This window comes from Scyliorhinus canicula, chromosome 2 (assembly GCF_902713615.1).
Source record: "Scyliorhinus canicula chromosome 2, sScyCan1.1, whole genome shotgun sequence".
Classification (NCBI taxonomy): domain Eukaryota; kingdom Metazoa; phylum Chordata; class Chondrichthyes; order Carcharhiniformes; family Scyliorhinidae; genus Scyliorhinus; species Scyliorhinus canicula.
The window spans coordinates 86,313,519-86,340,794 of record NC_052147.1 but is presented as its reverse complement, the minus strand read 5'-3'; the positions used below and the strand labels follow the sequence as shown (position 1 = coordinate 86,340,794).

At 44.3% G+C, this 27,276-nt stretch overlaps 1 protein-coding gene across 2 annotated transcripts in view; it reads right to left on the bottom strand.

The window, feature by feature from the left end:
* The window catches only part of stard9 (StAR-related lipid transfer (START) domain containing 9), a 391,160-nt gene that overhangs the window by 149,881 nt on the left and 214,003 nt on the right, over window positions 1-27,276 (bottom strand). For both annotated transcript variants that reach the window (XM_038782026.1, XM_038782033.1), the window contains exons 10-15: window positions 24,653-24,720; window positions 20,710-20,807; window positions 18,613-18,804; window positions 8,314-8,411; window positions 7,366-7,443; window positions 5,627-5,701 (exon numbers count right to left, since the gene is read on the bottom strand). In XM_038782026.1, the coding sequence (XP_038637954.1) occupies window positions 5,627-5,701; window positions 7,366-7,443; window positions 8,314-8,411; window positions 18,613-18,804; window positions 20,710-20,807; window positions 24,653-24,720 (609 nt within the window). The remainder of the gene's footprint in view (window positions 1-5,626; window positions 5,702-7,365; window positions 7,444-8,313; window positions 8,412-18,612; window positions 18,805-20,709; window positions 20,808-24,652; window positions 24,721-27,276) is intronic.

Sequence of the window (27,276 nt, the reverse complement as noted above, 5' to 3'; positions counted from 1 at the left end):
GATCACAGTAATTCTTGTCATCAATATTTAATCTAAGCTGCATCTAACATGTTACCAAACAGCATTAATTAGGTACTTCATGTGATAAATAGGAAAGCATTCAGACAATCTTATTGCTCCTTCAATACCGCAGCATATTAGTCATGGTTCAATGTTAAGAGTCAAAGAGTCATCTACAGTACAGAAAGAAATAATTTGGCCCATCGAGGCAATGCCAGCTTTTCAGAGAACAGTCCACTCAGTCCCATTCCCCTGCTCTACCCCCATAGAGTTTATTTCCTTCAGCGCCAATCCAATTTCCTTTGAAATCACTGCTTGCCATTGCTTCCACCACTTTCATGGGTAACAAGATCAACTTAATGTAAAAAAAAGTTTTTTTTCCACTCATTTCATCCCATATTTCTTGCCCAAAACCATAAATCTGTGTCCACTAGTTCTTGTATCATCAGTTAATGGGGACAGTTTTTTCTCGTCTATCTCATCTAAACCTGGTATAATCTTGCAAAGCTCTAACCAAATTTCCTTTCAATCTTCTTTGCTCCAAGGAGAACAATCCCAGCTTCTCCAACCTAAGCTTGTAGCTAAAATGCCCCACTCAAGTAAATCTCCTCTGTACCCTCTCAAGAATATTCATATCCAAAATAGGACGCAATATTCTCAGGGTCTGACCAAAGCTTTATACAGCAAGACTCCCCTGCTTTAGTACTTGTACATCTATTTACAAAACCCAAGATTCTAAAAGCTTTTCTAACTATTCTCTCAAAGTGCCCTGCCATCTTAAAAGATCATGCATCCCTGCATATTCTTTAAAACTATGTTATTAAGTCTATATTGCCACTCTCTATTCCTTCTGACAAAATGCCACTTTTCTTTTCTTTTTTAAAAATTAAAAATTTAGAGTACCCCATTCCCCCCCCCCAATTAAGGGGCAATTGTAACGTGGCCAATCCACCTAGCTTGCACATCTTTTTGGTGTGGGGGTGAAACCCACGAAGACACGGGGAGAATGTGAAAACTCGGGCAGCATGGTGTGCAGTGGTTAGCCCTGCTGCCTCACGGTGTCGAGGTCCCTGGTTCGATCTCGGCCTGGGTCACTGTCCATGTGGAGTTTGCACATCTCCCTGTGTTTGCGTGGGTTTCGCCCCCACAACCCAAAAAATGTGCAGTCTAAGTGGATTGGCCACGCTAAATTGCCCCTTAATTAAAAAAAATTAATTGGGTACTCTAAATTTTAAAAAAAAAGAGAATGTGCAAACTCCACACGGACAGTGACCCAGGGCCAGGATTCGGATCCAGGAAAGGGATTCGAACCCGGGTCCTCAACGCTGTAGTCCTAGTGCTTTCCACTACGTCACTGCGCTGCCCAACATTTCACTTTTCTGTATTAAATTCCATCTGCCACTTGTCTGACCATTCTGCTAGCTTATCTATGTCTGTTGCAGTCGATTAGTATCCTCTTCACGTTTGCCACTCCATGTTTAGTATATTGACAAACAGAATTTTACTCAGCATTCCAATATCCATAATTTTTATATATAACAAAAAAACAGCAGTCCTAGAACTCATCTTTGGAAAATTCCACTGATTACCAAGCTCCATTTTGAAAAATAACTGACTCTCCGTTTTCTGTCCTTTAAGTCAATTTTTCATCCAACTTGACACCGATCGTCATATTCCAAGAGCCTCGATTTTGTTAACTAGTCTTTTAAATAGAAATTTTTCAAATGCTTTCTTAAAATCCATATGGACATCACCCACTGCATTTCCTTCATCAACCTTCTCTGTTACTTCATCAAAAACTTCAATTTGATTAATCAGTTAGGACGAATGAGGGGAGATCTCATAGAGACTTAGAAAATTCTAACAGGACTAGATAGGATGGATGCAGGGAGGATGTTCCCGATGGTGGGTGTGTCCAGAACCAGGGGTCACAGTCTGAAGATTCAGGGTAGACCATTTAGGACAGAGATGAGGAGACATTTCTTCACCCAAAGAGTGGTGAGCCTGTGGAATTCATTAGCACAGGAAGTAGTTGAGACTAAGAAATGGAATACATTCAAGAGCCGGCTAGATAGGTGCAGGGGAAGACCTTACGGCCTATTGAACCCGCACCACCAGTCTCCCTGAACATCAACAAGTTTCATGCTCTTTAAAAAATATTCTGCTTTCCTCCTCTGATCAAAGTGAATAACCTCAATTCCTCACATCATGGGCGGAATTCTCCGCCAGGCCCGACGCCGTCGTGAAACCCGGAGAGGTTCACAACGGCGTCGAAGGCCGCTCCCCCCGCTGGGGGGCTAGGACTGCCGTGAATCTCGGCCGCCAGGCCCGACGCGCCGAGAATGACGCGGCCGACGGGCCTAATGACGTCAGCCGCGCATGCGTGGCTGATGTCACGATGGATGACGGTAAATCCGCGCATGCGCGGTTGCCGTCTTCCCCTCCGCCGCCCCGCAAGACATGGCGGCTTGATCTTGCGGGGCAGCGGAGGGGAAAGAGTGCGTCCCATTGAGACGCCGGCCCGACGATCGGTGGGCACCGATCGCGGGCCTGTCCCCTCCCGAGCACGGTCGTGGTGCTCAGTACCCTGTACGCCCCCCACAAGCCCCAAACGGGCATCTCAAACCATGTTCATGACGGCAGCGACCAGGTGTGGTTGCCGCCGTCGTTAACCGGTCGCGAACGGCAGGCCGTTCGGCCCATCCGGGTCGGAGAATCGCGGGCCGCCGTTTTTCACGGCTGCCCGCGATTCTCCGAGCGGCGTGTCGCAACACGCGACACTCCATTTTGGGGTGGGTGGGAGAATCGCGGGAGGTGTGAAAGCGGACCTCCCACAATTCTCCCACCCGGCGTGGGGGCGGAGAATCTTGCCCCATGTGTATGCCAACATGTCCTTATCATTTTGTGTTCTCATTGTTTGCATTTCCACCTAGTTTTGTATCATCACAAAGCTCGGATACATTATTCTGTCTCTCCAAAGTCATTTGTACAGATTGCAAATAGAGGCGACTCCATCACTGATTCTTGCAGCACTCCACTATTTACAGCCTGCCAACTTTAAAGTGCCCCATTTATCACACCCTCTGCTTTCTGTCCATTAACCAATTCTCCATCCATTTGGAAATCCAAGCATAGTACGTCTACTGGTTCCCTTTCATTTACCCCATCCTCAAGAAACTAATATATTTGCCAAACAGGATTTCTCTTTCATAAAGGCATGTTAACTGGTTCTGCACTTTTCTAAATGCATTACTAAAACTTCCTTAATAATAGATTCCAGCACTTTTCTGATGTCTGGAGTTCCTTGTTTTCTCTTGTCCTCCTTTCTTGAAGTGTTACATTTGCTCATTTCCAAACTGCTGTGCTGTTCTAGAATCTTTGGAATTTTGGAAAGTCATAGCCAATGCATCCACTATATCTGTACTTATCTGCTTTAGAATGCAAGGAGGTAGTGCATCAGGTCCTGGAAATTTGTTGCATCTTCGTCCCTTGATTTTCTCCAAAATGTTTCTCTGCTGACATTAATTACCTTAATGTCCTCACTCTTATTAGCCCCTTGGTTAACCTATTTCTAGGATGTAACTTGTGCCTTCTACTGTGAGGACACACACTAAATGCGGGATTTTCCAGTTTACCCACGTGCGGGATTTTCAGGTCCTGCCTAAGTCAATGAGGGTTTGAATGACCCGCTGCATCCACCATGGGGCAGCCCACTGTGGCAAGGCTGGAAAATACTTCCCAAATACTTGTTCAATATCTCAGTTGTTTCCTCATTCCCCATGATAATATCGCCCGTTTCTGCTTCTAAGGTACCAACATTTAATTTAGCTATTCACTCCTTTTCATACACTTGTAAAAGCTCTTACAATCTATTTTTAAATTTCTGGCTAAATACCTTTACCCCCCAGTTTGTTTTGCAACATATTGCTCCAGGAGACTGTCACAAAAGCATTCTACAAACTCATCTTCCAGGCCACCTTCTCCAAGTTGATTGGTCCAGTAGTGAAAAAAGATGTTATTATTTTTTAATATTTTGGGGGTTTATTGTGTTATTCTGTGAAGCACACATGTGTCTGTGTGGGACATAATTTAATTAAGCTGAGGGCTGAGTGTCTACATGGGTTAGGGCATCAAAGAAGTCTGTTGGAAAAGGCATGCACTTTTTAATTTTCTCAAAGTAATTAAGCCAATGGTAGAAATTTACATTAGGTAGTGAGGATTAAGATTTTTAGCTGTTAAATTTCGAAGGGTAATAAAAAAGGTTTACAATTTGCAAAAGATCATGAATAAATAAGGCAAAGTTATTCAATTTTATTTGACCTGTAAGGAGCAAGAGGGAGAACATGAAATATTTTACAGTCTACGAAAGTAACATGGGCTAGGAACAATAGACTCAAAACATAAAGAGACCAAATAATACTTAAGGAAAGTTTGGGAGCTGTGTTTTGGAGTGGCCATGTAAGATGTCCTGGGGTACTGCCCTGTGCTGGCAAAGAGCTGTGAAGAGGCAGATTTCCAAACGACCCAGAAAAGTCGGTTTTGCAGGGTTTAATAATTTAATTATCTTTATTGTCACAAGTAGGCTTACATTAACACTGCAATGAAGTTACTGTAAAATGCCCCTAGTCGCCGCAGTCCAGTGACTGTTCGGGTACATAGAGGGAGAATTCAGAATGTCCAAATTACTTAATAGCACGTCTTTCGGGACTTGTGGGAGGAAACCAGAGCACCCGGAGGAAACCTACACAGACATGGGGAGAACGTGCAGACTCCGCACAGACAGTGACCCAAGCCAGGAATCGAACCTGGGATCCTGGTGCTGTGAAGCCAGAGTGCTAACCACTGTGCTGCCTAGGGTTTGGTTTTGAGGTTTCTTGAATTTCCACAGCAGAGTGGGAGGAAATGAGGAGCCCTGTGCCAAGCGTTCCCTACAGTGGTTGTGCCTTGTGGTAATATTACTGGAATTTTTATGGTTAAACATCTATATGGGGTGGTTGCCTAAAGGGGAGTTTGTGAATAGAAACAAGTGGGAAGTATTTTTGTTCAGAGAAACTAATTTTAATTGTTTAAATGCAATCTTATTGTTAATAAATATTTTGTTTCATGTTTAAAATACCAAAAGTGTTCCTGGAATTTGTATCTTTTGAATTCAGTAAATGTGTTTTTTTATCATTGAAATATAAACAGAAAAGAGGTGTGCTACACAGAATAAGTGTCCCTTTAGGATTTGGTTTGCATGCAATTAACATTGGCTAGATCACAACACAATCTATTTTTGTTAAAAGCTCCAATAATCTTTGGTTTAATGCTCTTTCCAAAGGAATAGCTACTGCGAGGAGGTCCATAAACAACTTGCACCAGTGTTTTGAGCCTTCCCATTCCTAATCTCTTCTTAGCCAAGATTCTTTCTCACATACCCTTGTCATTCTTTCATATCAGGGCTACCCCTCCTCCTTTTCCTTTCTATCTATCTTTTCAAAATATTGTGTATCCTGGAATCTTTTTTCTCAACCCTGGTTACCTTGTAACTATGTACTTGTGATCAGACCTAAACCACTTACCTCTATTTGTGCCACTAGTTTACCTATCTTATCTTATTTTGTTTCATATGAAGAACAGAACTAACCTTGAGTTCATTTTGAAGTAACATTTCTGTTAGGCTTCCATCTTTCTCATCGCTTAAAGAAGGACTGAAGTTTCGCTGCAAAACAGCATTATAGATTATTTTAGCTTTCGTGCTAAATTGATCGAGTACACAATCCAGCTGCACAACTCACAGGATCAAAGAACAAAGAAATATTACAGCACAGGAACAGGCCCTTCAGCCCTCCAAGCCTGCGCCAATCCAGATCCTCTATCTAAAACTGTCGCCTATTTTCAAAGGATCTGTATCCCTCTGCTCCCTGCCCATTCATGTATCTGTCTAGATACATCTTAAATTACATTATCGTGCCCACCTCTACCACCTCCGCCGGCAATGCGTTCCAGGCACCCACCACCCTCTGCGTAAAGAACTTGAACATTGAAGTGAAGCAAATGAGGAACATCACAACAGTGTTCTTGGAGTGACACAAGGTCCTAGCAAACTCCAGCAGAGTCATTCTAGAAAATTCCCGCAATCCTGTTGGTCGGTTTATTAAGTACAACTGCTCTCCCATCAGAAGCTTTGAAATAAGCCTGTTATCTGCTTTTCTGGCAAGCATAAAACAAGTATTTTTTGTCTAACAATACAACAATTGGACAAACCTAGATCATCTCCTCTTATTTAACCATTGAAAAATAATTACATAGGAGATGTTCTGTATTTAAATTGGTCCAATATTTCTCTCCCTCACACCAAACCAACTTTAAATCTCGGAAGTGTTAGATTTAATTATTTGCCCTTCACCCACCCATTCCCCAGAGTCAAAAGATCTGAGTGAAGACCTACTCCAGGGTACCACATCTAGGTTGTTACTTCACCTGAGGGAGTTCTGCAGTGGGAGGAGTTGCCGTCCACCAACTTAGGCAAGTGTGAATAACTACATGCCACTATTCAAAAAAGGACAACGGTGTTCTCCTTGTAACCCTCAACGAATACTACCAAGTGTTTAATAAATCACTTATCTAACTTCTGTATGTGGCCTTGCTGTGCGTAAACTGGCTGCTCTATTTACCTACAAAACAGCAATAACTGTACTTCAAAAGTAATACACTGTTTATGAAGCATTTTAGAGCACCCTGATGATGTGAAAGCTACTCTACAGATGGAAGTCCTTCCTTCTTTCTTTCCAAGATTATTGTTTTTATCCACCTTGTCAACTGCAAGGAAAGCTAAACCCACCCTGCCAATGACAATGTGTCCAGTAGGTCAAAAGGCCACAGAGGAAAAGTACAGCGGCATTACACACCATTTTCTGTATCTTAATGAAGAGATGAGGAGCTGAGAAAATCAACCAGGTTTTTGTTCTTGTGAAGCACCTTGGAACATTATACTGTTTTAACGGTGTGACATGAATGCAAGTTGTTGCTTATTACAAGAAAAGTTAATACACAGAGCACCAGGTGGCCACATATACGACTTCATTATCAAGAATTGTGAAGCGGGATATTTATTTATCCATATTTTCCAGAACTCATAGCATAAGTAAATCTCCAGGGGCAACGATCACTGATATTTAATTAATGTATTCTTGAAAGGCTTTAACCAAACTACGGTCAAGAGAGTATTTGAAATACATTTTCACAAATAATTTCTTTAATCAGATTTGATGCTTTTTAACATGGTAGTAATGAATAATAAATAAAGAATAATAAATAAGACGATGCATTTAATATACAACTTATTATTTTCTCTATGACATTAGGGGAGAATTTATTACCTACCAATTCAAAATTCATGAGCATGGTTTTTAATCGGTTGATCTCCTCACGTAGTTCTCTAATCAACTTTACATTAGCATCCTGAAAAGGGTTAAGGGGACTCTTAAGACATTGAAATTATGTCCAGTATAATTGTATAAAATACATTTTGTATCGACCATATACAAAACAATTCCAATTGGGAGACAGTGATTTCACTTACGGTTACCACGGCTAATATTCTATTTTTAAAAAAAACAGTCTCATGCTACAGTACCATTTCCCTGGTGCTCCGACAATGCTCAGAGTGCCCTTCATTTCTCTAGTTTTGGATCCTTGTGCATCCTGATTTAAATCATTCCATCAATGGCTTCAGCTCCTTTGGACCGAAGCTCTGAAATTCTCTCCCCAAACCGCTGTCTCTCACTTCTCCTTTAAGCCAAAAGTCTACCTCATTGGCCAAGCTTTTGGTCACTTGCCCTACTTATGTGGCTCGATATTAAATGTTGTCCAATAACTATTCTGTGTCGCACCATTAGACATTTACTTATGTTGAGACTATTTATTGTAACTTGTCGTTGGTGCTGGCCACATTTCTAGTATTTTACCCAGCAGTCATTCTTCATGTGTCAGAAAGTATTGGGAGTAAAAACAGCATCATAGCTGAGCCAGATCCTAAACTAACACATTGTTCACACACTCCCACACCCCATCAGAGGTTATTGAATAGTGACCAGGGAGCAGAAACCAGGGCTGATCTTTCCCATCCATAGGTCAAAGATTGTCGAGAGTCAGTGCAACTGCCCTTATTAATCTAGCACAGGCATGATGCCTTCACCCTTCAAACGGGCAATCCAATACTCAACACCAAAATAACCAATTGACCCATGTGGAAGAGTGGTTACTTTAAAAGAGAACAGAAAAGACATAGCTTGAAAGTAGTGACCTGGCAAACAATCACAAATTCCTCACCTCATTCACACGGGGTTTATTGATAATATTCTTTGCATGTGCTGCATATCTTAAGGTGCTGATAGTTTCACTATAACTTGTGCTTGCAGGTGAGATTGCTGTAGTCAAAAAACATATGCTGTAATGATCATATTGTACATCAAGAGGAGATACAAAAACAAGAATAAACAATGGCTTCATAATAATAATAATCGCTTATTGTCACAAGTCAGCTCTGTTTAGACTGAAAAACAACAAAATAGATAAACCGCTTTAGATACTATTGTGGGGGGCTCTCAGGGAAAAGTAACAGCAGCCAAGTTCATGGCACCGTGGGTGGCTCTGCTGCTCAGATGGGTGGGAGAAAAACAAGTGGCAGGGTGATAGTGATCGGGGATTGAATAGATCGGGGCACAGACAGATCGATCTGTGGCCACAAACATGAATCAGGATTGTATGTTACTTCCCTAGTGCCAGGGTCTGGGATGTCACGGAGTGGCTGCAGGGTATTCTGGGGAGGGATGGCGAACAGCCAGTGGCTGGTACCAACGGCATTGGTAAACAATGGAACGAGGACCTGCAAGCCAAGTACAGGAAGTTAAGAGATACACTAAAATGCAGGATCTCAAATGTAGCAATCTCAGGACTACTCGCAGTTCCCTGCGCGGGAGAGAAGGGATAAGATAGTATGGAATGCCTGGCTGGAGAGATGGTGTAGCCGGTAGGGATTCATATTCTTGAGACACTGGGACCGGTTGTGGGGAAGGTGGAACCTGCACAAACCAGACAGGTTGTGCTCATGCAGAGCTGGGACCAATGTCCTGGTGGGGGATTTGCTAGTTAGAACATAGAACGATACAGCGCAGTACAGGCCCTTCGGCCCTCGATGTTGCACCGACATGGAAAAAAAAAACTAAAGGCCATCTAACCTACACTATGCCCTTATCATCCATATGCTTATCCAATAAATTTTTTAATGCCCTCAATGTTGGCGAGTTCACTACTGTTGCAGGTAGGGCATTCCACGGCCTCACCACTCTTTGCGTAAAAATCCCACCTCTGACCTCTGTCCTATATCTATTACCTCTCAATTTAAGGCTATGTCCCCTCGTGCTAGCCACCTCCATCCGCGGGAGAAGGCTCTCGCTGTCCACCCTATCTAACCCTCTGATCATTTTGTATGCCTCTATTAAGTCACCTCTTAACCTTCTTCTCTCTAACGAAAACAACCTCAAGTCCATCAGCCTTTCCTCATAACATTTTCCCTCCATACCAGGCAACATCCTGGTAAATCTCCTCTGCACCCGTTCCAAAGCTTCCACGTCCTTCCTATAATGAGGCGACCAGAACTGTACGCAATACTCCAAATGCGGCCGTACCAGAGTTTGGTACAGCTGCATCATGACCTCATGGCTCCGGAACTCAATCCCTCTACCAATAAAGGCCAACACACCATAGGCCTTCTTCACAACCCTATCAACCTGGGTGGCAACTTTCAGGGATCTATGTACATGGACACCGAGATCCCTCTGCTCATCCACACTACCAAGAATTTTACCATTAGCCAAATATTCCGCATTCCTGTTATTCTTTCCAAAGTGAATCACCTCACACTTCTCCACATTAAACTCCATTTGCCACCTCTCAGCCCAGCTCTGCAGCTTATCTATGTCCCTCTGTAACCTGCAACATCCTTCCGCACTGTCTACAACTCCACCGACTTTAGTGTCGTCTGCAAATTTACTCACCCATCCTTCTGCGCCCTCCTCTAGGTCATTTATAAAAATGACAAACAGCAACGGCCCCAGAACAGATCCTTGTGGTACGCCACCCGTAACTGAACTCCATTCTGAACATTTCCCATCAACTACCACTCTCTGTCTTCTTTCAACTAGCCAATTTCTGATCCACATCTCTAAATCACCCTCAATCCCCAGCCTCCGTATTTTCTGCAATAGCCGACCGTGGGGAACCTTATCAAACGCTTTACTGAAATCCATATACACCACATCAACTGTTCTACCCTCGTCTACCTGTTCAGTCACCTTCTCAAAGAACTCGATAAGGTTTGTGAGGCATGACCTACCCTTCACAAAACCATGCTGACTATCCCTAATCATATTATTCCTATCTAGATGATTATAAATCGTATCTTTTATAATCCTCTCCAAGACTTTACCCACCACAGACGTTAGGCTCACCGGCCTATAGTTACCGGGGTTATCTCTCCTCCCCTTCTTGAACAAAGGGACCACATTTGCTATCCTCCAGTCCTCTGGCACTATTCCTGTAGCCAATGATGACCTAAAAATCAAAGCCAAAGGCTCAGCAATCTCTTCCCTGGCTTCCCAGAGAATCCTAGGATAAATCCCATCCGGCCCCGGGGACTTATCTATTTTCACCTTGTCCAGAATTGCCAACACTTCTTCCCTATGCACCTCAATGCCATCTATTCTAATAGCCTGGGTCTCAGCATTCTCCTCCACAATATTATCTTTTTCTTGAGTGAATACTGACAAAAAGTATTCATTCAGTATCTCACTTATCTCCTCAGCCTCCACACACAACTTCCCACCACTGTCCTTGACTGGCCCTACTCTTACCCTAGTCATTCTTTTATTCCTGACATACCTATAGAAAGCTTTTGGGTTTTCCTTGATCCTACCTGCCAAAGACTTCTCATGTCCCCTCCTTGCTTGTCTCAGCTCTCTCTTTAGATCCTTACTCGCTTCCTTGTAACTATCAAGCGCCCCAACTGAAACTTCACGCCTCAACTTCACATAGGCCTCCTTCTTCCTCTTAACAAGAGATTCCACTTCTTTGGTAAACCACGGTTCCCTCGCTCGACCCATTCCTCCCTGCCTGACTGGTACGTACTTATCAAGAACATGCAATAGCTGTTCCTTGAACAAGCTCCACATATCCAGTGTGCCCAACCCTTGCAGCCTACTTCTCCAACCAACACATCCTAAGTCATGTCTAATGGCATCGTAATTGCCCTTCCCCCAGCTATAACTCTTGCTCTGCGGGGTATACTTATCCCTTTCCATCACTAACGTAAAGGTCACCGAATTGTGGTCACTGTCTCCAAAGTGTTCACCTACCTCCAGATCTAACACCTGGCCTGGTTCATTACCCAAAACCAAATCCAAAGTGGCCTCACCTCTTGTTGGCCTGTCAACATATTGTGTCAGAAAACCCTCCTGCACACATTGTACAAAGAACGACCCATCCAATGTACTCGAACTATATCTTTTCCAGTCAATATTAGGAAAGTTAAAGTCTCCCATAACAACTACCCTGTTACTTTCGCTCTTTTCCAGAATCATCTTCGCCATCCTTTCCTCTACATCTCTAGAACTATTAGGTGGCCTATAGAAAACTCCCAACAGGGTGACCTCTCCTTTCCTGTTTCTAACCTCAGCCCATACTACCTCGGAAGAAGAGTCCCCATCTTGTATCCTTTCTACCACCGTAATACTGTCCTTGACTAGCAGCGCCACACCTCCCCCTCTTTTGCCCCCTTCTCTGACCTTACTAAAGCACCTAAACCCCGGAACCTGCAACAACCATTCCTGTCCCTGCTCTATCCATGTCTCTGAAATGGCCACAACATCGAAGTCCCAGGTACCAACCCATGCTGCCAGTTCCCCTACCTTATTTCGTATACTCCTGGCATTGAAATAGACACACTTCAAACCACAGACCTGAACACTGCCGCCCTCCTGCGAAGTCAAAACTGTGCTCCTGACCTCTCTACTCTCAATCTCTCGCACCCCAAAACTACAATCCAGGTTCCCATGCCCCTGGGGAGTACTCAATCTAGTCTGGCAGGGGGTGGGATCCCAGGAGTTTGATCAGATAAGTCAAATTCAGATCAGGAAAATGGAGGTAGAACATTAGCTAGTGATGTAAAAAATGTAGTGATAGACTTGGAATTACAGGAAAAGCAAAGTTTAAAAAGTGTCCAGCAAGGGAAAATAGTGGGGTGAAACTGTTTGTACTTCAATGTGAGGAGTATCACAAACAGGGTAGAGGAGTTAAGGGCACAGGTAGACACATGGCAGCAGGATGCCACTTCTATAACAGAAACCTGGCTAAAGGAGGGGCAAAATTGGCAGCTCAATATTCCTGGTTATAGAGTCTTCAGACACAATAGAGTGAGAGATAAAGAAGAGGGGGAGTAGCACTAATGGTGCAAGAATCAATTCCATTGTGAGAAGGGATGATATACTAAACGGTTCAACAAACGAGGCTTTATGGGTTGAGCATAAAAATAAAAAAGGGGCAATCACACTACTGAGAATATATTACAGACCTCCAAATAGTGAAAGTGGGATAGAAGATTAAATATGTAGGCAAATCTCTGCCTGTAGGACAATAATCGTTGGAGACTTTAACTATCTCAATATCAACTGGAATTCAAACAATATAAGGAGAACTGAGGGAGAGATTCATGCAGTATGCCCAGAAAATGTTTTTCAACCAATTAGTGACAAATCGAATGAGAGGAGATGGAATTCTAGACCTAGTCTTGGGGGAACGAAGAAGGGAAAGTGGGTGAAGTGACAGTTGCTAACTATATCGGGAATAACAATCTCAATTTAGTTAGATTCAGTATTACCATGGAAAAGGACAGAGATAAAGCAGGAGTACACATTTTGAATTGGGGGGGGGGGGGGGGGAGCAGAGACAAATTTTGCAGAAACGAGAAGGGACATTGCTACAAGATAAAGCAATGGAAAAACTATGGGAAGCACTAAAACGCAAGATCCTAAATATACAAAGTAGTCAGGTCCCCTCCAAGAATAAGGAGTGGTACTGCCAAATCTAGTCCACCCTGGTTGTCTTGAGGAATACAGGGGAAGATCAAACAGTAAAAGAAAGCGTACAATAGGCACAAAGAACTAAGAACTGCAGATAGCCGAGATGATTATGAAATGAAAATCGCTTATTGTCACGAAGAAGTTCAATGAAGTTACTGTGAAAAGTCCCTAGTCGGCACATCCCGGCACCTGTCCGGGGAGGCTGGTACGGGAATCGAACTGTGCTGCTGGCCTGCTTGGTCTGCTTTAAAAGCCAGCGATTTAGCCAAGTGAGCTAAACCAGCCCCACTATATAGGAAGTGCAGGGACAAAGTAAAAAAGGAAATAAGGAAATCAAAGAGAGGGCATGAGAAAAGATTAGTAAGTAAAGTTAAAGAAAACCCAAAGATGTTTGCCAATATATTACTGGTTAGTTAAGGAAAAAGTGGGACCTATCAGAAATCAAGAAGGGAATGTGTGTGTAGATGTCGAGTCTGTGGGAAAGGTTTTAAATTAATATTTTGCCTCCGTGTTCACAAAGAAAATAGATGATGCAAATTTAAGGGACATCTTGACAAATACATGAATAGGATGGGAATAGAGGGATACGGACCCCGGAAGTGCAGAAGATTTTAGTTTAGACAGGCAGCATGGTCGGCACAGGCTTGGAGGGCCGAAGGGCCTGTTCCTGTGCTGTACTTTTCTTTGTTCTTGTATGTAGTGGTCCAGGAAGAACACAGATATTGGATTGGATAATCATAAAGAGAGAGAGAGAGGAAGTACTCAATGGGATGGAAACACTGAAAGTTGATAAGTCGCCAGGGCCAGATGGATTGTTTCTGAGGCTACTGAAGGAGATCAGGGAGGAGATAGCAGATGCTCTGAGGATCATTTTTCAATTCTCACTAGAGAGGGGGGAGGTGCCGGAGGACTGGAGAAATGCAAGCATGGTTCCATTGTTTAAAAAGGGATAAAAGGAAATGCCAAACAATCATAGGCCAGTTAGTTTTACGTCAGTGGTGGGCAATTTAGTAGAATCAATCCCGAGAGATAGGAGTGACTGTCACAAAGAAAGGCATGGACTAGTCAGGAATAGTCAGTATGGATTTGTTAAAGGAAGGTCTTGCCTCACAAATTTGATTGAATTCTTTGAAGAAGTGACAAAAAGAGTTGATGAAGTTATTGTAGCAGATGTGGTGTACATGGATTTTAGCAAGGCATTTAACAAAGTCCTACATGGCAGATTGCCCATGGTATACAGGGCAATGTGACAAACTGGATTAAAAGTTGGCTTAGTAAAAGGAAACAAAGGGTCGATGGCTGCCCTTGCAAATGGAAAATTGTTTCAAGGGTGTTCCACAGGGCTCGGTGTTGGGACAGAGGTTAATTTAACACAGAGAAGTGTGAGGTTATGCATTTAGGGAGATCAAACAGTTATAGGGAATACACAATAAATGGGAATATGCTAGGACGGGCAGATCCCTAAAGGCAGCAGTTCAAGTAGACAAGGTTGTAACAAAAGCATATGGAATGCTCTCCTTCATTGGCAGAGGTATAGAATATAAAAGTAAGGATATAATGTTGGAATTGTATAGAACACTGGTGAGGCCACAACTGGAATATTGTGGGCAGTTCTGGTCACCACATTACAGGAAGAACGTAATTCCTCTGGAGAGAGTGCAGAAGAGGTTTACAAGAATGTTGCCAGGGCTAGAAAAATGTAGCTACAAGGAGAGATTGGATAGGTTGGGGTTATTTTCCTTGAACAAAGGCGGCTGAGGGGTGACTTAATTGAGTTGTACCAAATTATGATGGGAAGAGATAGCATGGACAGGATAATTCTTCCTTGGTGGAGAATTCTAAAACCAGGGGACATGGATTCAAGATAAGTGGTAGAAGGTGTAGAGGCGACATGAGGAAGAACTTATTTATGCAGAGGGTAGTGGGAGTCTGGAATTCACTTTCCAAGTTGGTGGTGGAGGCAGAGACCCTAAACTCTTTTAAAGTGTACCTGAATCTGCACTTTAAATGCTGTAAGCTACAGGGCAATGGGACTGGTTTCAGGAAGGTGGGATTAGAAAGGGCACCTGGGTTTCCTCGAGCTGGCATGGATGGGCTGAATGGCCTCCTTCTGTGCTGTAACCTTTCTATGATTCTAAAAGAAAAGGGGCGCGATTCTCCCAAGGGGAGACTAAGTGCCGACGCCGGAGTGAAAACCGGAGTGTTTCACTCCGGCGTCGGAGGCCGCTCCTTGCCCCCTATTCCCCCACCCCCCAGGGGGCTAGGAGCGGCGTTGCATTAATTTTGTGCGCCGGGCCTTGGCGCCCGCGGCAAAGCGGCGCCGCATAAATGACGCGGCCGGCGACGCTTAAATGAAGTCACCGCATGCATGGTTGCCGTCCTCCCCGCGGGCACCCCGTAATACATGGAGGATTGATCTTGCGGGGTGGTGGAGGAAAAAGAGTGCGTCCTTTAGAGACGCCGGCCCGCTGATCGGTGGGCGCTGATCGGTGGGCACTGTTCGCAGGTCAGACCCCTCCTGAGCACCCCCCTGGTGCTCGATCCTCTCTCCCCCCCCCCCCCCAAACAGGCCGCACATGCAGCGTTCGCGCGCTGTTCACGCCGGCAGCGACCAGGTGTGGTTGGCGCCGGCGTGAACCGGTCGGATTGGGCAGGCCACTCGGCCAATCCGGGCCGGAGAATCGGCGCTCGACTGTTAGAAACGGTGAGCAGCGATTCTCCGAGCGGCCTAGCGTAAAACGCGGCACGCCATTTTGGGGGGAGGGGGGGTGGGGGGGGGGGGGGGGGGGGGGTGGGGGGGGGGAGAAAATCGCGTGCGGGTGCCAGGGCAGCGTAGCAGGAATCGCCCGGCACTCCCACGATTCTCCCACCCTGCGGGGGGGGGTCGGAGAATCGCGCCCAAGATCTGTCGAAGTAGATTGCCGCAACACTTATGATGAGGAAGAACCTATATTTTATGTTGGCCTGATGGTCCCTTTAAAAATTAGGTTTCTCCAGCAGATTATTTCTGGTAAAGCACCTCGGTTCCAGTCAAGTATTAAGTTGGCTCGGAGATAAACAAAAGAAAAACGGTCAAAAATAATAGGTTAATTATAGGGGTGAGTAGATGGTGGGTGTGGCTCTAGCCTTAAACAGGATTTTAGGATTTAGTTTGGAGTCAGCTTGCAGCAGGAGTTGAAACTGTGTGCTGGCTAGAAGAGTTCAAAACTCTTGTTAACTGAAGGACTACTTACAGTGGGTTGGAAGGATAGCCAAGCTAAGGAACAGGGGTTGAGATGCAATGCTCTAGAGTTAAAGGATACTAGAACCAGGAGAGTTTGTACCAAGGTTACTGTTTAATATGCTTGCAATGCCTGCATTGAACGGAAGTCTACAACTGTGGAGTGGTTAATGGTGATTTGAAGGGACACTCCTGCCGGAGCGGAAGACCCAAGAAACACTTTATTTAAGACAACATAGTTAACAGTATTTGTGTTCTTTGATATTGGTGAAATAAATTAATTTGTTTTAAATGGTGTACCCTGTGGATTCATTTTGTGAAGTAAATAATTGGATTTTCAGATTTTAAACAAAACTAAACGTGTCACTGGTCTCAATCGAGATTATAGTAGAGTTCACCACAGTTTATCACACAAGGAGGCAGCTTCAGCTATTGGGAGGTATTTTACATTATTTCCACTTTACCGATGCAAGACAGTGAATTCCTGGTAGCACTGATGTAGAACACAATCAAAAGAAAAGCAAACAAATTGATTAATATTTTTAAATTATTAAGCAGTGCATGATAGCAATCTAGAAAAATATCATAGAATTTAGTGCAGAAGGATGCCATTCGGCCCATCGAGTGTGCACCGGCTCCTGGAAAGATGTAGTTGAAACGTTTTTAACCATTGTAATTCTGAACAGCAACATTCCAGAACATATTTGTGCTTCTTTTGATGAGCCAAGTGCCAAATAGCCCTGGTCACAATGTCAAAATTAGCACTTTGTGACTAGGTCACAGGAGTCAGCAATACAGAAATGGAAATAATCTGGGCTGATGCAGCTAATTAACTTCTTTCTATTAGTATGTGTGTATGAAGTTGTAGCAGGGGCAACAAATTTACTTCAACGTGTGTGTTTTTAAAATACTTTTAATGCAACCTCCCACCACAAGATAATGAATTAAATCATCACAGGATTAAAATTAGCCAAACACAATTTTACGTCGCACACAGATTCTATAATCACCAAAAACGTTACTATGTTACGGCTTAAAAAAGCACAGTTCTGAGAGTAAAACAGTTTTGCCAACTTCTGAATTGCATTGTAACATACTCCACCTAGTGGCCAGGTTACGACATGGTTTGTATTTTATTCAGAATTAATTGAGGCTGGCTGGTTCTATGATGGAGTGCTGAAAAGTGGACTAGAACGACTAGATGCCCAAGAGAGGCACTGGGACGACGTGGAAACAGGCCATTCCCAATGATAAGATCTACTCAAATGAAGATGCTCTGAAACTTAAGGGGGGGAAAACAATGCAGGAGAGGGAAAAATGCATAGAATCCCTAGAGTGCAGAAGGAGGCTGCTCGACCCATCAAGTCTGCACCGATCCTCACTCTATCTTGGCCCACTCCCCCACCCTAGCCCCGTGCATTGATCATGGCCAATCCACCTAATCTGCACATCTTTGGACTGTGGAAAGAAACCGGAACACCCGGAAGAATCCCAGGCAGACACGGGGAGAATGTGCAAACTTCACACAGACCCATGGCCGGAATCCCTGGTCCCGGGGCTACGAGGCAACAGGTTGGAAAATAAAAAGGGGAATGAAAATGAGGTGGAGCAATATAGTATCTGTGAGAAATGGTGACTTAAACATTGGGTGTGAATATTACCCTGGACTATTTTTTCACACGCACTGCACAATATCATTCTTGGTTTCTTCAGGCAATAGTGCATAGCTTAGGCAACATTTAGTAAAGGTACCTGTACACAAAAAATGGGATTAAAAAGATTTCAACTGAGAAGTTCTTGTTCATGTACTTATTCAAGTCTTGCTCAAGTCCCAAGTTCTGGAATCCCTTCTCTAAATTTCACCACTTCCTTTTCTTCCTTAAAATCCACATCCTAAAGCACTGCTGCCTCACGGCGCCGAGGTCCCAGGTTCGATCCTGGCCTGGGGCACTGTCTGTGTGGAGTTCGCACATTCTCCCCATGTTTGCGTGGGTTTCGTCCCCACAACCCAAAGATGTGCAGAGTCGGTGGATTGGCCATGCTAAATTGCCCCTTAATTGGAAAAAATTAACTGGGTACTCTAAATTTATTTTTTAAAAATCTACATCCTTGACCAAGCTCTTGAACATCATGTTAATATCTCTTTGCGTCTCATTTTGCTTTATAATGCTCCTGTAAAGCACCGTTGAACATTTTATGTTAAAGGCACTGTATAAATACAGGTTTTTCCCGTTGTTACATTAAGTTGAATTTTGAAAAGACCAGGACACTCACTTGCAATCATGATGGTTTTAGAATTCCCTCCAAGGCTGTCCTTGAGAAGCCAGGTGAGGACTGAATCACGGTAAGGAACATAACACTGGCGTCTGTTGTTCCCTGAATATGTACCGGAATGGCTTCCATTATCTCCTTCGCTCACCACACTGTTTATACTCTGGCAGCTGCTGGACATCTGGGAATTTTGTGCTACATAATTGTAAAAAAATTGCATTCATTAATGAGTATTTACTTGAAATGACACAGCACATGTGGTTTTCTTACACTGAACATCAACCCACACGGGTTAGCTTTGAAATTGAATTGTTTTTAATGCAGACAAATAGAAATAAAAAATTTGCATTTGAATAGCAATTTTCACAACCTCAGTATGTTGCCAAGTGGTTTATAGCCAATGAAGTACTTTTGAATTGTAGTTGCTGTTTTATGCAACAAACGTGGCAGCTAATTTGCAAGTGACAAGCTCCCACAAACAGCAATGTGATTGCTGAACAGATCAATGCAATGTCTGTCCCAGGGAGATGGTGGTGTACTGTAGTGATAATCTCACTGAACGAGTAATCCACAGACTCAGGACATAGGTTAATGTGGCAGTTGGTGGAATTTAAATTCAATAAATCTGGAATATAAAGCTAGTCTCAGTAATGGTGACCATGACATCGATCAGCAAATGCTGTTTAGAAACTCACTTGGTTCACCAATTCCCTTTACAGAAGAAAATCCTTCCCTGGCCTGTCTTGCATTCAGTTGATGGCCGATTGATGACCGATGGGTAACAAATGTTGGCTTTGTCAGCAACACCCACATCCCAGAAAATATTTTTTTTTAAAATCTCACAAACAGTAATAAAATGGGTAACCAGTTATTGCAGTTTCCAGTGATATTGACTAAGAGGGGAATGTTGGGCTGAATAAGGGGCAAACCATCTGCTTTTCAAGGATCGCTGAAACAAAAAACAAAATGAGATACAGATCTGACATTGCGTGTGGGACTCTGATGGAGAAGCCCCTTATCTACTAAGTGTAAGATTAAGCAAGCTGATATCTGTCTGATGAATTTAACAACTAAGTTAAAAAAAGCTTCTCGTCACTTCCTTGCTATTTGCCATTGATTGACAGCAGTTCTAATAAATGGCACAAATAAATGGGCATTTACAAGAATTTTGGCATCTAGCATGTTGTTGTGAATATTCACCACAATGTGTCAGGTTCCTCTGTCGCTGAGGTTTGAAAAATTATGGTAACAACTTCTACTTGGAATATCTTTTCCATTCAATTTGTGCCTGATTTACGGCATGTTTGTCAGTAAACATTAAGAGGAAAATATTCTTGTGTTTCTTTCTACTGATATGAAGCATTGAAGAATAGATTTCAATCCTTTCACTCATGATCATATCCCGTCTGCAGGTAACAATGATCTTTTTTGAAGTGTAGCTCTGAATTTATCAGTAAATCATGTTTTGCTGATTTTGTTAACTCTTGCTTCCTGATCCGCCACTGGGTAACCAATTTTTCATTCATCACAAGGCTATCCTTTGAAGTTCTCTTTCAAAACTAATTTCTGTTGCTAGAAGGGGTTACAGGGGATTCCTAATAGAGCTACTCAAAATTATGAGGGTTTGTTTTGGACCAAGTAGGGAGGAATTCCTCCTTGAGCAATTGGGTCAGTAACCAGAGGTTACAGATGAAAAATAATCTGCTTTATCGGGCAGTGTAATCAGATTCCATAGGTATCTTGAAAGGCAATTGGACATGCACACAAATGTGATTTACTTTCAGGATTGGGAGGAAAAGCTCAGGTGGGGGACTAAGCTGGACAGCTCTTTCAGGCCTGACAGATGGATGACCTTCCTTGCTGCAAGCTTTTATGAATACATGAGGGTACACTACCAAAGTACTTAATTTGCTGTGGAGTGCTTTGGGATGTGAAAGGTTGCTAGATAAATGCAATTTTTGTTTCTTTCAAGAATATCCTCCTTCTTCTGTTCAACAATATATTTACTGTAATCTTAAAATCAAAGGTATTTCTAATTTTAAAAATCATACCACCAGTACCTGATGCCGAGCGGTTTAAAGGTTTGCAGCAACATCTCACCTAAAGTGGAAATGACTATTCCCAGAGTAACCAGTGACTTGTTAATGTTTGATCCTTCTGTGATCCTATCCTTGCAGAAATTTGGATCTGCTCTCTCACTGGAAAAAAACAATTGAATTAAAGAGAAATAAATAGATTCCTTTGCGACTCAAACTGAATAAATCCTTACTACTTACATCAAGTTACAACTAAGCCATTAGAGGGCATAATTACATTATTTTTTTATTAAAAGCTTCATGATGTACTACAGTTTGTCAAAACTATAGACTAAGGAAAGTTAAATTCCGCATTGTGTACTTCTCTCAATATCCAGTTCTGCTCTTCATACACTTGAATATAGTTAAATAGAAATTATTCAACATTGCATATTTAGTTTTCTGTTGAGAATATACAATCTGTAAAATAAGTTGATTAAAAAAAATAATTCTCATTTCTCTCTGGTTTAGCTCACTGGTTTAGCTCACTGAGCTAAATCGCTGGCTTTTAAAGCAGACCAAGCAGACCAGCAGCACGGTTCGATTCCCGTACCAGCCTCCCCGGACAGGCGCCGGAATGTGGCGACTAGGGGCTTTTCACAGTAACTTCATTAAAGCCTACTCGTGACAATAAGCAATTTTAATTTCATTTCTCTTTTGTCTGGCTGAGGTGCAGGTGCCATTAATACACTCAATATATGTTTGTATGGCTGGGGAAGCTGCTATAGATCAACATTAAGGTTAACAATGCATTCGACAGCTTCAGTTGACAGTGGTCGGGATTCTCTGCTCCCATTCATGGCGGGCATGTTTGACAGCGCAACTAGAAAATATCGTGAGAAGGCCCTCTATGCATTTCCCAATGGCATAAATGCAGGGCATGATCACTCCCTCCCCCCAGCAGTGGCAGGCCGCTTTTCCAGCTGTGCAATGTTGGGAACATCATTCCAATATATTGCACAGCATTATTGGACCAATTTGCCGGAATCATGGGCGAGATTCTTCAACCCCCCGCCGGGCTGGAGAATCGGCGGGGGTGGGAATCGCGCCACGCCAGTCGGGGGCCGTTGGCAAGCAACCCCCCGCCCCCCCAGCGATTCTCCGGCCCGCAATGGGCCGAGTGGCCGCACATTTTCGGCGGTTCTCGCCGGCGTGAAATACACCAGGTCCGTACCGGCGGGACCTGGCCCTGCGGGCGGCCTGCGGAGTCCTCCAGGGGAACTGGGGGCCCCCACGGTGGCCTGGCCCGCGATCGGGGCCCACCGCACTGGCCGGTGTAACGGTCCGCAATGGCCGGCGCGGAGAAGAACCCGCCTGCGCATGGGCTGGGATGACGCCAGCACACGCTGGAGCTCCCGGGTATGCGCCAACTGGTGCCGGCCGGCGGAGGCCCTTCGGCACCGGTTGGAGCAGCGCCAAGCCTTTCGGCGTCGGCTGGCGCGGCACCAACCCCGCTGGCGCCGGCTGAGCCCCTGAAGGTGCAGAGGTTTCCACACCTTCCGGGCTGCCCGAGGCTGGAGTGGTTCACGCCACTCCTTGGTGCCGGTAAGGGGAGAATCCCACCCTATACATCCATTTCAAATTGAACTCCCACGGCGGCGTGATGTCAGAATGGCACGATGTACGACTGAACTCAAAAGGCATACACCTGGCAAGCCGAACTCCAAGGGGAGCTTGAAGATGAGTGCAGTGAAGCTGGTACAGTTCTTGTGGAGCAGCTCCGCATCTTTGGGGGCTCACAGGTAAATCTGCATGGTTGCTTAGTGGGGCTTCAATAAAGGGCTGAAGAGAACCACGGGGCAATAAGCTTCCTAGGTTTGGCAGCTATGACTTCCCGCGGCTTCCTCTGACTTGAGGTGAGGTAGCTGTGTACAGAGAATCATAGAATTTACAGTGCAGAAGGAGGCCATTTGACCCATCGAGTCTGCACCGGCTCTTGGAAATAGCACCCAACTTAAGCTCACACCTCCACCCTATCCCTGTAATCCCATCTAACCTTTTGGACACGAGGGGCAATTTAAAATGTCCAATCAACTGAATCTGCACATCTTTGGACAGTGGCAGAAACGGGAGCAGCCGGAGGAAACCCACGGGCACATGGGGAGAAAACGCAAACTCCACAGACAGTCAACCGCAGCAGTTCAGGATATGGATGATGGTCTAACTTGGATGGCCAGGTGACAATTGGAGCTGTTCTTAATGTTCCACTTGTTGAGTAATGGCCACAAGCTCCCCGGCTAGTCCTCAAGCAATTGAGGGTTGTCCAGATTTTCCAGGAAAGGCTGAAATCCGAGACTTCACCACTTGAGTTAGTTAGGTGGTGGTTGGTGACTTTCAGAAGGCGTTTGACAAAGTCCTGCATAAGAGATTATTGTGCAAAATTAAAGCGCATGGATTGGGGAAGTGTATTGAGGTGGATAGAAAACTGATTGGCAGAGAGGAAACAAAGAGTAGGGATTAATGGGTCCTTTTTCAAATTGGCAGGCAGTAACTAGTGGGGTACCACAAGGATCGGTACTGGGACCCCAGATATTCACAATATATATTAATGATTTGGATGAGGGAATAAAATGTAACATCTCAAAGTTTGCAGATTACCACGTTGGGTGGGAGGGTAAACTGTGACGAGGATGCAGGGATCCCACAACATGATCTGGACAGTTTGGGCGATTGGGCAAATCAATGGCAGATGCAGTACAATTTGGATAAGTGTGAGGTTATTCTCTTTGGAAGCAAAAACAGGAAGGCAGATTACTATCTGAATGGTTCTAAATTGGGAGAGGGAAGTGTGCAGCGGGACCTGTGCAGCGGCACCTAGGTGTCCTTGTGCACCAGTCACTGAAGGTAAGCATGCAGGTTCAGCAGGCTGTAAAGAAGGCTAATGGTATGTTGGCCTTCATTGCGAGAGGTTTCGAGTATAGAAGCAGGGCCTTGGTGAGGCCACACCTGGAGTTGTGCAATTTTGGTCTCCTTCTCTGAGGAAGGATGTTCTTGCTCGAGGGAGTGCAGTGAAGGTTTACCAGACTGATTCCAAGGATGGCGGGACTTTCCTACGAGGAAAGATTGACTGGGTTGGGATTGTTCTCGCTAGAGTTCAGAAGAATGAGGGGAGATCTCATAGAGACTTGAAAATTCTAACAGGACTAGACAGGGTAGATACAGGGAAGATGTTACCAATGGTGGGTGTGTCCAGAACCAGGGGTCACAGTCTGAGGATTATGGGTAAACCATTTCGGACAGGGATCAGGAGACATTTCTTCACCCAGAGTGGTGAGTCTGTGGAATTCATTATCACAGGAAGTAGTTGATGCTAAAACTTTGAATATATTCAGGAGGTGGCTGGATATAGCACTTATTAAAAAATATTTTTTATTTTTTAAAGGGGCAGCACGGTAGCATCGTGGATAGCACAATCGCTTCACAGCTCCAGGGTCCCAGATTCGATTCCGGCTTGGGTCACTGTCTGTGCGGAGTCTGCACATCCTCCCTGTGTCTGCGTGGGTTTCCTCCGGGTGCTCCGGTTTCCTCCCACAGTCACAAAGATGTGCAGGTTAGGTGGATTGGCCATGATAAATTGCCCTTAGTGTCCAAAATTGCCCTTAGTGTTGGATGGGGTTACTGGGTTATGGGGATAGGGTGGAGGTGTTGACCTTGGGTAGGGTGCTGTTTCCAAGAGCCGGTGCTGACTCGATGGGCCGAATGGCCTCCTTCTGCACTGTAAATTCTATGATTATCAGTGGCGGTTGGTGTTTGTTAAGAGGATGTTTTCCCTGCATTCAGGAGATTCCCCCTGCCTCCACCATCACCAACTGTTGGTAGCCACCTGCGCACCAGTCCTCTGTGTGCTCTATGATTAGGCTTCACCCACCAAATCAACCCACTAACCAATTACAAGATTGCAGATGACAAAATTTGTATTATTAGAGATCAGCCACACCTTAAAAAGCACAAAATACCCAAAGACTCACCTGCCTGCCAAATCGACAAGGTTGATTTTGCTAACTATCTCTGATGGAAGGTGATCCTCCAATATAGCCTAAAATACAGAAATGGAGTGTCGACAATTTACATTACCAAACACATTTGTTTGACATTTTGAATGGAAGTCAAAAGGTTTACTGAACAAAACCTTTACATCCTTAACTCTTTCAAAAATCTTGGTCATTTTTGTTTGGCAAATTATCAGTACCAACAAAATGTATGCAAAGAAATAGAAGTGGGCTACTCAGTCTCTCAATTATGCTCCACCATTCCATCAGATCACAGCTGATCTACATTTTAACTCCATTTACTTCCTTTCTTCGTGTGCGATGTGGGAGCTCAGGGACACGTCCACTGCCCCTGGCTCCTTCACGTGCAAGAAGTGTGTTCAGTTGCAGCTCTTGTTAGACCTCTTGACGGCTCTAGAGCTGCGGATGGATTCACTTTGGAGCATCTGCGATGCTGAGGAGGTCGTGGATAGCACGTTTAGCGAGTTGGTCACACCGCAGGTGAAGGTTACTGAGGGAGATAGAAAATGGGTGACCAAAAGAAAGAGCAAGAGTAGGAAGGCAGTGCAGGTGTCCCCTGCGGTCATCTCCCTGCAAAACAGATATACCGCTTTGGATACTGTTGAGGGAGATGGCTCACCAGGGGAAGGCAGCAGCAGCCAGGTTCATGGCACCGTGGCTGGCTCTGCTGCACAGCAGGGCAGGAAGAAAAATGGCAGGGCTATAGTGATAGGGGACTCGATCGTAAGGGGAATAGACAGGCGGTTCTGTGGACGCAATCGAGACTCCAGGATGGTATGTTGCCTCCCTGGTGCAAGGGTCAAGGATGTCTCGCAGCTGCAGGACATTCTGGGGGGGGGGGGGGGGGGGGGGGGGGGGGGGGGGGGGGGGGGGGGGGGGTGAACAGCCAGCTGTCGTGGTGCACATAGGCACCAACAATATAGGTAAAAAACGGGATGAGGTCCTACAAGCGGAATTCAGGGAGTTAGGAGTTAAACTAAAAAGTAGGACCTCAAAGGTAGTAATCTCAGGATTGCTACCAGTGCCACGAGCTAGTCAGAGTAGGAATGTCAGGATAGATAAGATGAATGCGTGGCTCGAGAGATGGTGCAAGAGGGAGGGATTCAAATTCCTGGGGCATCGGGACCGGTTCTGGGGGAGGTGGGACCAGTACAAACTGGACGGTCTGCACTTGGGCAGGACTGGAACCGATGTCCTAGGGGGGGTGTTTTCTAGAGCTGTTGGGGAGGGTTTAAACTAATGTGGCAGGGGAATGGGAACCAATGCAGGAAGTTGGAAGGTAGTAAAACAGGGACAGAAACAAAAGGAAGTAAGGGGAAAAGTGCAAGGCAGAGAAGACATAGTCAGAAATCCATAAGGGCGACAGTACAAGGTACAAAAACCAACATAAGTGTACTTTACCTGAATGCTCGTAGTATTCGGAATAAAGTAAATGAGTTGGTGGCACAAATCATCGTGAATGACTATGATTTAGTGGCCATTACTGAAACATGGTTAAAGGATGGTCACGACTGGGAGTTAAATATCCGAGGGTATCAAACTATTCGGAAGGACAGAGTGGATGGTAAGGGAGGTGGTGTTGCTCTGTTATTTAAGGATGACATCCGGGCAATAGTAAGGGATGACATCGGTGCTATGGAGGATAAGGTTGAATCCATTTGGGTGGAAATCAGGAATAGTAAGGCGAAAAAGTCACTGATAGGAGTAGTCTATCGGCCACCAAATAGTAACGTGATGGTGGGGCAGGCAATAAACAAAGAAATAACTGATGCATGTAGAAATGGTACAGCAGTTATCATGGGGGATTTTAATCTACATGTCGATTGGTTTAACCAGGTCGGTCAAGGCAACCGTGAGGAGGAGTTTATAGAATGTATCCGCGATAGTTTCCTAGAACAGTATGTAATGGAACCTACAAGGGAACAAGCGGTCCTAGATCTTGTCCTGTGTAATGAGACAGGATTGATTCATGATCTCATAGTTAGGGATCCTCTCGGAAGGAGCGATCACAATATGGTGGAATTTAAAATACAGATGGAGGGTGAGAAAGTAAAATCAAATACTAGTGTTTTGTGTTTAAACAAAGGAGATTACAAGGGGATGAGAGAAGAACTAGCTAAGGTAGACTGGGAGCTAAGACTTTATGGTGGAACAGTTGAGGAACAGTGGAGAACCTTCCAAGCGATTTTTCACAGTGCTCAGCAAAGGTTTATACCAACAAAAAGGAAGGACGGAAGAAAGAGGGAAAATCGACCGTGGATATCTAAGGAAATAAGGGAGAGTATCAAATTGAAGGAAAAAGCATATAAAGTGGCAAAGATTGCTGGGAGATTAGAGGACTGGGAAATCTTTAGGGGGCAACAGAAAGCTACTAAAAAAGCTATAAAGAAGAGTAAGATAGAGTATGAGAGTAAACTTGCTCAGAATATAAAAACAGACAGTCAAAGTTTTTACAAATATATAAGACAAAAAAGAGTGGCTAAGGTAAATATTGGTCCTTTAGAGGATGAGAAGGGAGTTTTAATAATGGGAAATGAGGAAATGGCTGAGAAACTGAACAGGTTTTTTGGGTCGGTCTTCAC